The sequence below is a fragment of the Parasteatoda tepidariorum genome, chromosome 2 (assembly GCF_982258835.1).
Source record: "Parasteatoda tepidariorum strain Cologne lab strain chromosome 2, Ptep-v5.0, whole genome shotgun sequence".
In the NCBI taxonomy this organism is placed as follows: Eukaryota; Metazoa; Arthropoda; class Arachnida; order Araneae; family Theridiidae; genus Parasteatoda; species Parasteatoda tepidariorum.
The window spans coordinates 127,211,796-127,227,866 of record NC_141756.1 but is presented as its reverse complement, the minus strand read 5'-3'; the positions used below and the strand labels follow the sequence as shown (position 1 = coordinate 127,227,866).

Genomic DNA, 16,071 nt, shown 5'->3' with positions numbered 1-16,071 from the left:
AGGTTGTAGAACTCGAAGACAGAGTTTCATTTTGAAAGGTTGACATTCGAGTGAGAATGTCGTTACAGTAGTGAAAAAAAAAAGTTCGGAGTGAAGTAGTATTTGATTTAGTTATTTATTTTCATAGTTTTACAATTAAAATAAATCAATGTATTTAGAATAATTTAAAAATGAAAATAATAAATATTGTGTATGATAAGTAACCCTTTTTGAATCCGATTTATGCAAATAAGGAGTATTAAAAAGAGAACGTTCCCTCATTAACCTTCTCTTTCTTATATATTCTTCTCAGAAAATTGAAGAACGAATTGTTAAGGATGATCACTGAAAATGGCCATTCTTGCAACAGCCAGTTGTTAGTCAAGTGGGGAGTCAAGGAGTTTAGGCTCTTGACTAGCAATATAATATTGGCTGTGTGGTCAGCCATGTTTATTTCTCAGACCCATTTTATTTTATTTTATAACCGCCAGCCTGATTCTGAGTTTACGACTATCCACGTTCCACTCCGTAGTCTTGTTATTTTGAACCCAACCCAGAAAACAAGGGAACCCCTGAATCGAGTATTGGGACAAACTAGTCTTCGTGGAGGAAATTTTTGAAGCCTTCATAATTGAAAAAAAAAAACACCACAATGATAAATGATTGTCAATGACAACGGATGAAAACGATCAAAATAAGTCTTCATAGGTGAGAAAAAACATCCCAATGATAAATGATTGTTAATGACAACTGATGAAACGATCAAAATAAGCCTTCAAAATTGAAAAAAATATCAAAATGATAAGTGATTGTCAATGACAACTGATGAAAACGATCGAAATAAGCCCTTATAATAGAAAAAAAAAACATCAATTATCATCAAGTATTGGATCATAATCACTTATTGCAGATTTAGATCAAAGCAAGGTGCGTAAAATTTTGTTCGAAAATATGTATAAAAATTGCATATAATTTAAAAAGTTAATATTTGCGAATTCGTAACAAAATGTGTCAATAGAAAGCTTGCCACCCCCCCCCCCGCCAATCCAAAAAGTTTTTTCTTAAATTTTTAGATTTGGTATATTTCATTTTTTAACAGCTGAAAAACTGTTTGAGATAAATATTTGGAATTACTTTTAAAGACACAAGAACTATGCAAGATAGTTTTTTTTTGACGAAATAAAAAAAAGCTTGTAATTTCTTATAAATTTAGATAGTATTCTTCCTTCTTAAACATTTTTATTATCAATAAATTAAAAAAAAAATATTGACCAAATACAAAACTTAAAATGTTGTATTATTGAAAAAAATTAACCTGCTCTTATTTCGCCGATGAATAATCTTTCTAGCAAAAACTTCGGAAGAGATTTATTTTTATTCATTTTTAATGTTTTAACCATTTTTAGGAGTGTTTCAACTGTTGAAATGGTATTTATATGAAGGAGTCTATGTATATATTGAAATTATGAAGTGAAAATTAATTGGCAGCTAATGTACTTCATTTAAACCGTTAACAATTCTATCAACAACAAACGAAAAAGGAAACTTCACCCTCTAGCGTGATAAATACTAGAGAGAGTCAGATGGTGATGAGCAGATCAGCATTGCTGCCATCTGTTTCGGAATTCTGTAACTCTCCCCTCGGCAGTAAACAAGTTTAAAAGATCTAAATGGTTTCACACCACAGAATTTTAATCGACAGCCGAACTCATTGTCCATAGCTAAATTATTAATCTGAGGAAATAAAAGATTAAATTAAGGTAAATAAAATATATAAATCGAGAAAATTAAAATGAAAGACACACCACCAAACTTTTTTAAAAAAGCTCTTGTTTCCTTCTGGAATCTTATTGAAACCCTCAAAAAGTGGTATATCTGAGTATATATCTGAGTGGTATATCCCCCGTCGCAATGTCTGAGGCCGTCTGCTGCTACGGAAACAAGAATAGCGCATTTCAGGGAGGGTAGCTTCTCATCACTCTAGGGCGAACACAATAGACCGAAGAAAAATATTTTCTTTAGTTATACCTTAGTTATACCACGCTACCATAGTCACCTCACCTCCACGGGTCCAGACGGATGGCTAGGGGAGTTCTTACTTCAGACAAACTATAAAGGTTATGTAATGTTATGGGATTTTTCTCAGGTGGTAATGATTCACTGTCATCCTATTTTTTAGACAAAGCAAGTCATAGAAACGTATCAAAATATGACAATCCATTTGTAATTATTATTATTTTGCTGTGAATATAACATATTTAGAGAAATTGTAGTGAAATTATATCTCCATCACTTTCGCCACATATTTTCTATAAACAAAGCTAAGAATTTCTTACTGGAATGTGTCATTTAAATTAATAAAAGTAAAGTAGTCATAAATTTGAATAACATTAAAGTATCAACTATTTAAATGAAATAGCTAGAAAATTGCGTTATAAGAAATTTAAAGAAAGTAATACAAGTCACATAAAAGAAAATCCATTTCGTGAGTGACTGCACCCAAATGGATGTCATAATTATATATATATATATATATATATATATATATATATTTAAATTTCAGTAAAAACATGAGAAATATCAAATAAATTTTTAAGTGAGTAAAACTCTTCAAATTCTCAATAAATCTATCGACAAAGAGCATTGAAGGGATTCAAATAATCAAGAAACTAGTTATTTGTCTCGCAAAAGTAAATGAAGTGCCCTTAAGTTTCATTATGAAGTAAATGAGTGATTTAAATCCCTTTCTTGTGATTTCTGATACTTCAGTTTTGTGAAACTGTGCAAAGCCTTTTTGTGAAAGTTCTTGTCTTCGTAATTTTTATAAAATCTACTCACATCTTAAAATGGGATAGAATCGAGTTCTTTCTGTCAGAGTCCTGTTTTTGTAGGCATGTAAAAAAATAAGTCTTTATGATTTTGTTTTAAAAAAAAAAAGCAAGAAAAAAAAGCCCTTATCTTTAAAATGAAGAAACAAAATTATGAATATCCAATTTTAAATTAAAATATTTTGTGATAACCGCTAAAATAATTAGATTTTTCTTTTAAGGGTTTAATTTAGGATAGAGGTTTAAAAACGTATCTTATCCTAAAATAGCAAATCTTTTTAACATCCTACTTAAAAACCTAAATTTCGCAAAAATAGATTTAAATATAGTTGTCTCCATTTTTATGGAAGTTAATAGCATTAAAAGTGCGTCTCATTTATAGCAAACAAATAGTTAATTCGAACGTTTTCCCAAAATCACGTCTCAGCCAGATTAAAGCGTTTTATTTTTGGAAAAGTTTTATAGCTTATTTGTGTGCGTGGGTGAGATGTCAGACACCAGGTGGCGGGACCACACCTACCTGTGGCACGACTGACCAATCGTTTATTTTGTCAATCCTTTTATCACCTGAACAATACCGCGCAGTATCCGAAAACGGGAGAGTTCTCCCAAAAAGTTTTCGCGCGGGGAGAAGTCCTGAAAATATTCTTTTTTAAAAATCTCTTTTTCCATCCTTGTTTTTGAGGAGATCAAACGATAGGGAGAGTAGCGGCCTGAGAAGGGTGTGCGGAGAATGAATGTTCCCGCTGCTTTGGTGGTACTCATACTCCTCCTAATAAGTTGCTCAGGTGAGTACTCCCCTTTTTTAACACACCACCATTATTCATTTTTGAAGTACAGAACAAAAATTTTACACACATAGCTGCCAACTCCACTGGATTTTGTCAGTTTCTCCCGATCTACTGGCTTAATTAAAATTCTCCTGGTTTTTGTACATTTTGGAAAATTCTCTAAAATAAAGTCAGTCTCCTAAAAAAATCCCTATTGAAATAGAATTTTGCACAGATTATTGCTTTCTTGCTTGAATATTAAAATAAGTATTACTAATACACAATGAAGCAAACCTCATTTATAGACATTACTTCAAAACTTCTTTTTGTTCGAAAGTGCTCAGTTTTTTTTTTTTTTTTTTTAAATTCAGAACTCTCTTTTTAAATGAATTAAAAAAAAATCTTTTAACGATCTTTGAATTAAAAGGCCTTTTGCTATTCTAAATTATGGGTTAACATAATGCATAACATTTTAAAAGCATGTTTAATGTCACTCATAACTGGAAAATATTTCAATTTTTCGATTTCGATGACTCTAAAAATCCCAAAAATTCCCTATGAGTGAAATATGTCATATATTATGCAACAGTTATATGAAATTTCTATTCTTTCGCAAAATCTACAGAATTTTTTCCTATTCATGTTGGCAGATATGTACACAACATATTTAGCGTTTTTTTTTTGTTGTCAAAATGATTTGTTTGCCCTTCTGAAAAAAGAATTAAAAAAGAAAGCGTTTCAGTTTTCGAAACTTTATGGTTTTCTCTATAACTCCCTTTCCCCCCCCCCCTAAACTAAATTTTTAAATCAGAACAAAATTCACCTTGAAGCGTTCTTTCCCGAGGGTGTTCTCAACAAAAGAACGATCTCCGCTGCTTAACGATATACTTACCACCTTCGAAGCACTTTTATGAAATAAAAGCTTCTGATTCTAAAGGTGATTATTTTTGTTACATTAAAAACTGTAATTTATTTTAGCCCTTCAGTTGAGTTCCGCACAGAAATTTATTTTACAGCAATTCAGTCATTTACTATACAAGGAATGAGTTGCAGGTTAAAATTCAAAACATCTATTCTTTTTTATCGTGTTTTAACCCTTTATCTACTGCATTACGAACTACTGAACATATTTTCATACATATATTTATTTTTAGTTAGAGAAAATGCAATGAAAAAAATCTCCCCGGTGAGAAATTTAATTTGTTGGAACTAATTCATTAAAGTTATACTTAAAAGTACCAAAGTGGTGCTTAAAAAGTACCGCCAGTGGATAAAGGGTAAAGCACCATCGTGAAAAAAAAGGGTTCACTAGAAAGCTTTTTAAATTTACTGGAAATTAGTATTATAATTTTTTTTTCATGTTTAAAAAATGTATACTTCATTTATAATTGTAGTATCAGTTTTTATTGTTGAAATCAGCAGGGAAACATGATTGAAATATTTATGAAAAACATTTAAGCACTCATAATAGTAGTTTCTAGAGTTGTAATCAGCGAGCCCTTAATGAGGAACACCGTTGCATCCTTTTCCAATTTTTTTTTTTAAATAGCAATAAAAACCTTCTGTACTTGAAAGAAAAATATTTGATTATTGTCTAAAACAAACAATATAATTGAATTAGTCTGATATTTGTCATGAAAAAATGATTATTAATGAATGATTATATTAATGAAAAACAATACGTAAGGTCAGCAAATGTGAAAAATTCGGATATTAAGTAGAGGCACACATCATCGGTGAAATCCATTTATTTTCTAAAATATTATACCGTAATTTTTAGAGTAATATTTATTTAATTAGAATGATTCAGTGATTTTACTGTAAAAACTTACGGTATATCAGATTTTTTATTCCGGATAATGTGTCGGTAAAAATGGATTTTACGGTAAAATGTACCGACCCCCTGAGAGTCGGTACTTTTGAGCGTAATTTAATATGGAATTTGTTACTGTGTGTGCGTAATAAAGACGCATTTGAAGTTTCTCATTTGTCTAAAGAAATTACTGAATAGGTATTTTTTTCAAACTTATTGAACTAGGTGTTAATTATAAAATAAACAAACAAAATCCAATATTTAAAACTTCAAACAAAGTGTAAACCAACCAAGTGATTGTGTTTGGTAGGCATACATACAGCATTCATATGGAGGTTCGAATCCCGGAAATTCTGTCTTTACACCGACTGAAGTAAAATATTCTCATAAGTTGTGGGAGATTCTCTTTTCCGCCTAATGCTCTGGGAAAAGTAATTCGCGAAGATGTCCTTGTTTTCTGGGTTAAGCTCAAAATTGATTGTCGTACACAGCAGCCGATTATGACTAGTGGAATTATTTAGCATTCATTTTAGTTTATCTCCAGAGATTATCAAACACAGGATTTGAAAAATTACTTTAAATTCCCAAAAAGCACTTTCCCTTTTTGCGTCATAAAAAGATGCTCATTGGACAGAACTATCACGTGATAAAAGAGATTCATACATCTTTGACTTCCATTAAATTAATATCAGTTACGACGGCGTTCATTTGTAAATTATTTATTTATTGTTAACGGTATTGAGAAGTAATATTTATTTATCATCCCTTCTTAATGTCTTTCTCTGTTATTATTATGTTTTTGACAGATCATCATTCAAAATTAAAAGTTTAAAACAAAGTGCAGTTTCTGCATTATATTTGAAAAAAAAGTAATCACAATGCACAATAATACTCTGAAAAAAGTTACAAAAGGAATGTTCGTATTATTATTATTAAACGGTAAATTTTACTTTTAAATAAACTATATTCATTTTCATATCAATTTTATGAAAAGCTGTTCTCTCAGACGCCGATTAAAAGGATGAATGCAAGATATCTATCTATTTATAAAATGAATGGTTTAAATTACTATGCAATAGTAATTTATGATTTCGATTATGATTTCGTAGCTATCATCTAATTTTTAACCAGTTACCTACGTCGGAGGCTTTAATGCTCATAATATATAATTATACACGGCTTTACAATAAATATATTATTGCTTTTTGTTTCATTTTGGTACTCAAATTATTAATTTATACGCATATTGCTTCAAATTTTCTATAAAGTTGGAAGTTTATCGGTTACTAAAACAACTAACTTTTATCGTTATGCTCTAAGATTACAGATTGATTTAATTTTTATTGAATATTGATAGTTGAATAAATTATCAGCTAACTTTTAATTAAAACTAAAATAGCTAATTTTTAGACGTGTAATTATATATTGTTGTTGGTTATTGGTGCAAAATTAGCTATTTCTACAGAACCACTAACAGAACTTTAGATGAAACTTTGAAGCCATGATCAATTTTTTCAAATTGAAAATACATATCTCTAACTAAAATAAGTTACATTAATGAAATATTTAGTATTATTATAGATATTTCTTGTCAGAAAGTTGAACACTTTACTAAATAGCGTTTTTAAAGAAAAATGTACATTTTAGTTTAGTATCAAAAATTTAAAAAAAAAATACAAAAGGGAAAATATAAAATTAAAAATTTGATGATCGTGAAATTAGTTTTAAAAAATACTTTTCATATTTTGGGAACAAGTAATGTTGATTATTTATTTAAATCGAAGTAATCCTCCATTTTGTTACGATTAACACTAAGCATACCATTACCGGTCAAATGAAAGTTAAAGAACTTTTGCATCAAAAATGCGCCTATTATCTTATCGTTTTTGCACATTTGACTTCATGACTTTTTCTAACAATTAGATATACACTTAATATTCCATTATTATTATTATTTTTTTGTATTTTGTTTGTTTCGAAAAATACTTGTTGTATGCCATTTTCTACCACTACCGGTCATTTGACCGGAAGAACCATTTATTGCTTTATAAGATTATCGGATCAGAAATGACGATGTCATGCGTGTTCGACGTATTGCATTCGATGAGTTGCACATTTCTGCAAAGACTGTTGCGTAGTGAGTTCAATCAGAATAACTGTGAATTCAAATTTCGAGATAATACTTAAAATTTTAGATTGGCATTTTTGTGTCAGAAAAAGTGACAAAAATTAAATTTTTTGGTCACTAGCTTATATTTTATGTTGATAGCTTTACTTCATATCGAACTAACTGCTAGACTTTACCCAGAAAAACGTCGAAACAATCAAGACAGCATAAGTTCTTAGAAGAAATAACATTAACTATAAGAATAATTATACGAAGTATAACTCTTATATATTCTTATAGTTATAAGAATAATTGTGAGAATAATCGAAATAATAATCATTAGAAGAAGTAAGTTTGCGGAAAATGTACAATGGAAACAACCTGTACATGTAAAAAATGCGTTGAGCAAATGCAATGAAATGAGAGCAAATGCAATGAATTAAAAATTGTTATCCTTTGTGTTTGTAATACGCAAAAATCGACAATATATAAAATTTTGTTTAATTATAATAAAGTGTTTTTTAGCTTATTTCCTTCCTAACATCCATATTTCATACATTCAATCAAGAAACGTAAATTCCGGTAATTTGACCGGCTGTGGTAAAAATAGGTATAGATTAAGTGTTGGTATGTTTAGTGTTATAATATATGAACATAATATTCTTTCATAAATATAAAATTCCCAATGTACTAGCAAAATCCTAACTAACAAATCATTCTTTCATAATATATAAGCAAAGTATTCTTTTTTAAAACGACTTTTAAAGAAAAAAGAATGTGAGGCGAAGATGGGAGTCACCTAGTTTAAAAATCTTTTTTGTGACACATCTGCCAATCAATCAATATATTTTTTTTTTAGTTTCTCTTCCACTAAAAATGAAGTAATTTATGCACAGACCTCCGTGTAATATATAGCACATTTATGACTTAAAGGTTAACACACGCTTTTTATACATTATTCAGGCATCTTCAAAATGTGCTATAGGGAGGATTCAAATTTTATTTATTTATTTATATTGCTATTTCGAATACACGTTTTTCTTAGAGAAATGTATTGCCAGCACTTTTTAGGTAAAATTAGCAAATAAATATTTTTATACGCGACTAAAATATATTTTAATAAGCCTCAAGTGTTTAAATTCTAAAACAATATCCTATGAAAGTATTTGTTTACAAAGATGTTGAGTACAGATAGGTGTAATATAATATCTAAAAGGAGAAAAAAAACAGATTTGAATGAAATATATTTATAAAATCAATAATAATAGTTTAAAATATTTCAGAATGATCTATTCTGTAATCAAAAACAAACAATTCCATAATTTAAAAAAATTATATTCTTTGTGATTTTGCACCGTTTATTATTTTAATACATTATTGAAATCTATATCTATATTTCTATAATTTCTTATGTCAATTCAATCATGTCAATTCAATTGTTATTCCAACTGTGATCTTCCTCTTTATTTTAATTCAACATGAATCCAATCTATATTTTTTAATATTTTTATGTCAATTCAAGTGCAAACTTTTCTATTAAAAATTATATCCAATTGTGATCATATATGGATTAGTTTGTGAATGCCTTTATTATTCAATTTTTTTAAAATCATTTTATATTCTTCATAAAATATATTTTTGTGGTAAATTTTTATCAGTAAAAAGTTTATTTTCATGTTAAAATGAATGGGAATACATTTAAAAGCTAAAATAGTTTTTCTTTCATTGCTGAACAATTGTTTCATATCCTTAAAATGATCATGTTTCAATTTAGTATACTATTTTTGTCGACATCTTAGCTTTTTAAGGAGTCAAAATTTATTATTATTTCTAATAATTAAATATAATGAATTTTCCCTGGTCCATCAGCACCCCATTTTGATGAAACTCTTCAGAAAAAAGTAATTGGCATGAAAATCACAGACGAGTAAAGAAATGCTTAAGGAAGCACAACATTACTTAAATGTATAATTTTAGTTCCTTAATGTAAAAATCCTCTTTAGTGTTTAATAGCTTCCTTTACCAATTTTTTTGAAGAAAAAAAGTGCAAAAAATCAACCTATTTTTTTATTTCATTCATAAATACAAGGAACTAAAACGAAACATAATACACAAGTTCTAAGTTGAAATTTTAATTTTTTCCATGTGTAACAAATATTTAATTTACCATCATTTAACTATCCCAAATGATCTGGGGCAAATGAAAGAAGTTAAATATGAGTCTTTGTATATAGGTTCACATCTTCATCATCTGAAAAATCATCTGAATTACTTTTACTTCCGCAAGCGAATGTCATTTTTTTACTCTTTTTTCTATGCAAATTCAGCAACCATCATGTATAGACAATGGTACAAAGCAAGTCTGCAGTCCCACAATCTAACAGCATAACTCCCAAACAAAAATGGGTAAACTTCCAATCACAGCAGATTATTCTTTTGTTTTGCTTCCGGCCGAGTAAAATCGCGATAAAACAAAAGGTATTGACGAGTATAATCGGGATAATGAATAGTTGTAATACCCGAGTTAACTCGGGATCATCAGGGAAGCGGTTAAGGACAGAAAGAGGCTGCTGTAATCATCTGAATCAAGTGTTCAAACAACGAATGAAGGATGATAAAGGAAACTACATTTCCTGTAATGAAGAACACACAAAATGAAAGATTAAATCATAAAACACAGAAGAATACTTCTGTAAGTTTTTTTTTTCTTCCTCGGGTCAGTTGGCTGTTCTAGTTCTGTAATCTTCATTAGTGTATTAACGCAGAATGAAAGAAGAAAACACAGGAGATGCAGAATAAAATTACAAATGATGAGACGCACTGTTAGTGTTTTAATAATGGCATGTTTTGCACGAGTTTATACGCAATACTTTTATATTTAAACATGCGTGTAATGAGTTTTTATTCAGGATATATTTCCTATTTGTATCTATTTTTAACGTACTATTGCATTACAATGTTAAGCAATGGATAGAGGAGCGTAAACAAATGCATCCGAGTAAAAACAATAAAGTAAAACAATATAGTACCTGATAATTATAATTTTGCACAGAATCTTATAGAGTGCGTCTCATAATGTGGCCACACAGGGACTGCAGATGCATGGCTGATTGGGTATAGCGATGAAGAGCACCTATTGTAGAATGATTCAGGCCGGGATAGCCTGGTCGTTATGGCGCTGGGCCCATGTCCGAGGGTTCGAACCTTGCCGGCCGAAGACTCCCCGTGTAGTAAAGTGACTGTCGAGTCGCAAAAGTCCTCCATGTTCCATGATAACAAATCAAAACCTCTCTGGATTGGATCGTTCCTCTGATTCAGGTCAAAATGACGATCTGTGGATGTATGAATGGCTGTCCGCCCTGTAAACGGGTGCGACGTATGGTGTGGCAGAAGTCGAGTTCTTGGTCATAGAACAAGAGCAATCGCACCCCCTCTGACTAAACAGGCATAAGCCAACAACAAACTGGAATGATTCTTATAATAGGAATGGTTGAAGTCATGCTAATTAACAAGAGAAGAAGATATTCAACACTCTCTTTGAATATAGCTCGTTCACCAGGAGTTGGCACTTGGCTCCGCCTTCATCACGTGGTATACGACGATACTATTTCGCTACTTTTGGGAGAAGGTTGTGAGCAATCCTGAACAATGTTGCTATTTGGCGATCGTTTGGCAAAAATATTTATTTCGCAAACTTTACGTGCATTTTCTTAACAATAAATATTTCATAAATTGGATGATATTTTGCACCCTTTTTTTATGATATTTCTTTCTTTTGAGTGAATAGTTTGTCCTTTATGAGACATTTCGCTGGGAGAACAGCAGTTTTTAAATTTAAACTATATTTAATTTGCAAGTGTAACAAAAGGTATAATAAGAGATGATAAAGCAAAGTAAGTGACTGAAAAAGAATTCACTTTTTGTGTTTGGCGCAAATTAAGGGTTGTCTCAATTTCAACAACGGAGATGTTTCTCTTCTAACTCCCGCGCTGAAATGAACTCTGCGTCCCAGGAGGTGGAGCCAAGTCTCAACTTCTGGTGAACGAACTATACCTTTGTTTTCCCGCTGGATTTCTGAGCCTTAATATAGCCGCAATCTGTAAATGATGGTTCCGATAGTTTGGTGAGGACAGTGGTCCAAATTTTGGACCCCTCAATGTTCATTTCACTTTTTGCGTATTTCAACATATCTCGAGAATTTTTCAAGTGATTCAAAGTTTTTTTGCACACAATTATAAAAATTGTTTATCCAAAAATAATTACATGAAAAACTAACTTTTAGCATATATCTATATTTTTTCATTATTTTATTTAATAATAGTTATTGCAAAGTATCCAGCTTTTTTTAAATATCTTTTTAAAATATATAATTTTGAATGACAAAATGCATAATTTGAGTGAAATCGGTCTTGAGAAATCGAATTTTAAAAAAGTAGTATTTTTAAAATTCGATTTCTCAAGACCGATTTCACTCAAATTTTGTATTTTACCACACAAATATTATTCTCCTTAAACGGATGTTAAAAACTGTATACTTTACAATGTTTTTAAACTATTATTAAATTAAAAAATAAATATTTACTAAGAGTTAGTTTTTTAATGCAATTATTTCTTGCATAAACGAATTTTATAAAAAAAACTTTTTCAATTTATTTTAAAAAGATTTTCGTGATATGGCGTAAAAAGTCAAATGAACACGAAGAGGTCCAAACTTTGGACCACTGTCCTCACCTAGCCCCCTCTACTTAAAGGCTCAGAAATCCGAATCTGAAGCAAAAAAAAGGTATGTTTATGAGAAGAAAGTGTGTTTTTGTGTCTTAAAATATCGTCTGCAATCATTAAATACCCTAATTGAGATAAAAGCGCACTTTTGAAATTCAAAAATAATGTATTGTTTTCAATCCCCTCTAACGCTTACACGAATTCAAAATTACATGAACCGCCTCCCTCATTATTCCGAGTTAACTCGGGTATGTATAGATTGCAAATATTTATTATTCCGAGAAAACTCGGGTGTAGCAGAATTTGACAGCTTATCTTGTTTTATCACGTTTTCACTGGGCTGGAAGCAAACAAAATATAACCTGCTGTGTTTGGAAATTTGCCAAATTTTGGTTGGGAGTTTTGCTGTTGGATTGTGGGATTGTACACTTTGTGCGATTGCATATACGATGGTTACTGAATTTACATAGGAAAAGAAAAGAATAAACAAAAATGGCGTATCACTTCACCAACGTTTGTGTTGTTCCTTGTTTTAAAAACTATCCTATAAAGACATATATTTATTTTCTTTTCATTTGCCCGAGATATCTCGGGATAGTAAACCTGATAGTAAATTAAATAATTTTTGCACGTAAAAAAATTTACAAATTCAACTTAAAAGTTGTATATTATGCTTTGATTTAGTTTCTTGCATTTATTAATGAAATAAAAATAATATTTTAACTTTTTGCATTTTTTTTTCGAAAAATTGGCAAGGGTTAAAAATTGGTTAACATCGTATAACAACTAACATTTACAACAACTCAACTCTTTTTTTTTAAAGGTGTCTTTTAGGGCTCTTTTTTTCAATGACAGTAGTTTAGAAGTTGACCTTTTATTGTATTGAATGATGCGCTATAAATTTGTTAATAACAAGCAAAATTGCAGAAATATTTCATACGATTTCACACTGAGACAAACGTGAAAAAGCAAAATTGCGTGGTAGTGCAGTAAACGATTCTTCGTGCATATTTTAAAAAATAATATTAAAATTTTATATCAATAACTAAATATATAAATTTTATAATAATAAATAAATTTTATAATATATATAAATTAAAAAATATATAAATTTTATATCAATAAATGACAATTTTTTATTTTTTACTCATTTGAACAGCCAAAAGCGGTAGAAGAAAAAAAAGTTATAAAAAATAAACTGGCTGGTCCAAAATTTCTGTTGAGCAGAAATTTTGCTTTTTAAAGATTAAAAATGTATGTGAATCATGAAGTCACTTTGTTGTCCTGTAGTATCGCATGGATTGTTTGTCAGAATCTCTGTGTGAAATCATTATCTAAATTAATTTAACTTTCTGTGGAAAAAGGAAGTGTAATTAGTCTCTTTTCATTCAATCATACTTGTAGTTAAAAGCAAATAGAATAAACAACGTTGACGTCATTTAATTGACAATCCCTAATCCTATACGAAAGCGTGCTGCTGCCTTGTACGGACGATTCCCCACTGCGAAGTTTTTGATGCCAACGACTTAATTAAAATCTCGTTTGATCTAGTACGATTAAAGTGATTCATTCAGTTCTTTTTTACTTCAGCTTTGACAAGATGGTTTCTGATAGAAATCTTTAAACTTCAAAAATGATATTAGAATCTAGCAAATGTTCTGCAACGCTTAAAACACATTATTTAAGTTCGAAAATGCCTTGGGGGGGGGGGAGATTTAATATTGGATTTTCTAGGTGAGTAGAGGAAAATAAAATGTAAAAGTTCTTTCTTTTTTCCATTAAAAAATTGAGCATTTCTGTGGTAAAGGAAGAAAGTAGGAATTTAGTTATTCAATCCTACTGCCATTTACTGAGCACAAAAAAAAACCAATTTGTTTGAAAAAAACTAATTGATCAGAACTGAAAGAATATAAGAACATATGCAATGCAGAACGGAACAATGTATAACTAGTTACAACGTTCATCAAAAGATGGCGCTGCTTTTAGAGGAAATTTTTTTTAAACGCCATTCCAATTGAAATATTTGCATGGACGATGGTTTTCTCAGACTGCACCACATTGTCAAAGCAAGTGCCGGTTAAACAAGACAAAGTTTTATAATTTGTCTAAGTTGGCAGTGCGACTTGTTAACGAATTCTGCGACTTCTTTAGAACAAAGCAGCAAGCAGGTCATACTTGTCAAGTTAACTACCAGTCTGTGTTGACCTCTGCTATATATATATATATATATATATATATATATATATATATATATATATATATATATATATATATATATATATATATATATATATATATATATATATATATATATATATATATATATATATATATATATATATATATATATATATATATATATATATATATATAAAGAAAATATGGAAAAAATTACAGAACAATGAAAAAAGGGAGGGAAAGAAAAATAATAATAAAAATAACAAGAAACCGAGGAAAAAAATTATAAAAATCCGGAAAATAAAAGATATAATCTTTTCATCAGCTCACACGATCATATCCGCAAAAAGGAGAGTTTTATAACATTGTATCAATATAGTCAACGCATAATATATCAATACAATAGTGTGAGGAGCACTCAAAAGATTTTTACAAAAAAATTACAACAAATAAAATAGAACGCAATAAGTAAAACTATCACGTAAAAACAGAAAATAAAATATAAGGAAAAAACAGAATGAAACATGAAATGAAATCTATAAAGCGAGTAGCGAATTCAAATGAACTTACATGAACGAAAAAAATTTTCAAGAATGATTTAAAATATGCTCGTAACAAGATTGCCAGATTGCAAAATATGAAACCAAAAGCGCAAATTGAGGTAAAAGCGTAAATAGGCATATTATGCAAAAACTAATAAATATTCTTGCCATAACCAGGAACATCAGAGACAATATGTCATAAACCTAATAATAACTTTGTAAAAATACTGGCAGCAAATACAATCACGAGGTGTCAGGACTCCAAGCAAACCATTGCTGCAGCATAAAAACACACTCTGGCCCCATCCCTGACCAGCAAACACTTGGCAGGCAGTCAGTCAACACAAGCTGTTGTCCGTGAGGCTAACAATAATAATAATAATAATAAAAAAACTACAAGCTCGATCCACACAAACAAGAGATGGCCTAACTGTCTATAAACGCACACACAATACACTTATCTATATCATGATCCACCAAAACACTGCCTCAACTACTACTACTCATAATAAAAATAGGTAAAGCACACAACACAACATAAACAAAACATACGTATCGCACAATCAACCACGGACTGGCTCACAATAGCAGCCAACGTGACTGATCACCACGCACGCCACACCACTGACCCTGCTCCCAGTCCCCGGGGACAGACAGTGAGTCCGGAGCTTTCCAGTTACCCGTGATGGCCATTTATGCTAAATGTAAGAAAAAAATAAATATATAAATAAATAAAATAAATAAATAAATAAATAAATAAAAAAAATACCTGTGACGTGACTAGCTATTTTATATTGTACTGTTATTGTCGATATCCATCCTTTGAGTCTGTAATGTAACGCTGCTAGTTTATCTATGTAAAATTAAATTGTCGCTACTAGGCCGGGATAGCCTGGTCAGTGGGGTGCCGGGCCCATGTCCAAGAGTTCGTGGGTTTGGTCACCGCCGGTCGAAGACTCCCCGTGTAGTAAATGGTGACTGATGCACGTTAAATCTGTCGAGTCTCAAAGTCCTCCATGTTCCCATAACAAATCAATACCTCTGGGGGTACCGATCCAGGAGTTTCCTTGTCTTCTGGATTGGTTCAAAATTACAAGGCTTGAACATTAGTAGTCGTAAGCCCAAAAATTAG

General features: G+C 30.4%; 1 protein-coding gene across 2 annotated transcripts in view; it reads left to right on the top strand.

Annotated features, from left to right (window-relative positions):
* The first annotated feature begins 3,375 nt into the window (after positions 1–3,375).
* LOC107452576 (uncharacterized) overlaps positions 3,376–16,071 on the top strand; it is a 50,665-nt gene continuing 37,969 nt past the window's right edge. For both annotated transcript variants that reach the window (XM_016069077.5, XM_016069076.5), the window contains exon 1: positions 3,376–3,595. In XM_016069077.5, coding sequence (XP_015924563.1) covers positions 3,541–3,595 — 55 coding nt within the window. In that variant the 5' untranslated portion in view covers positions 3,376–3,540. The remainder of the gene's footprint in view (positions 3,596–16,071) is intronic.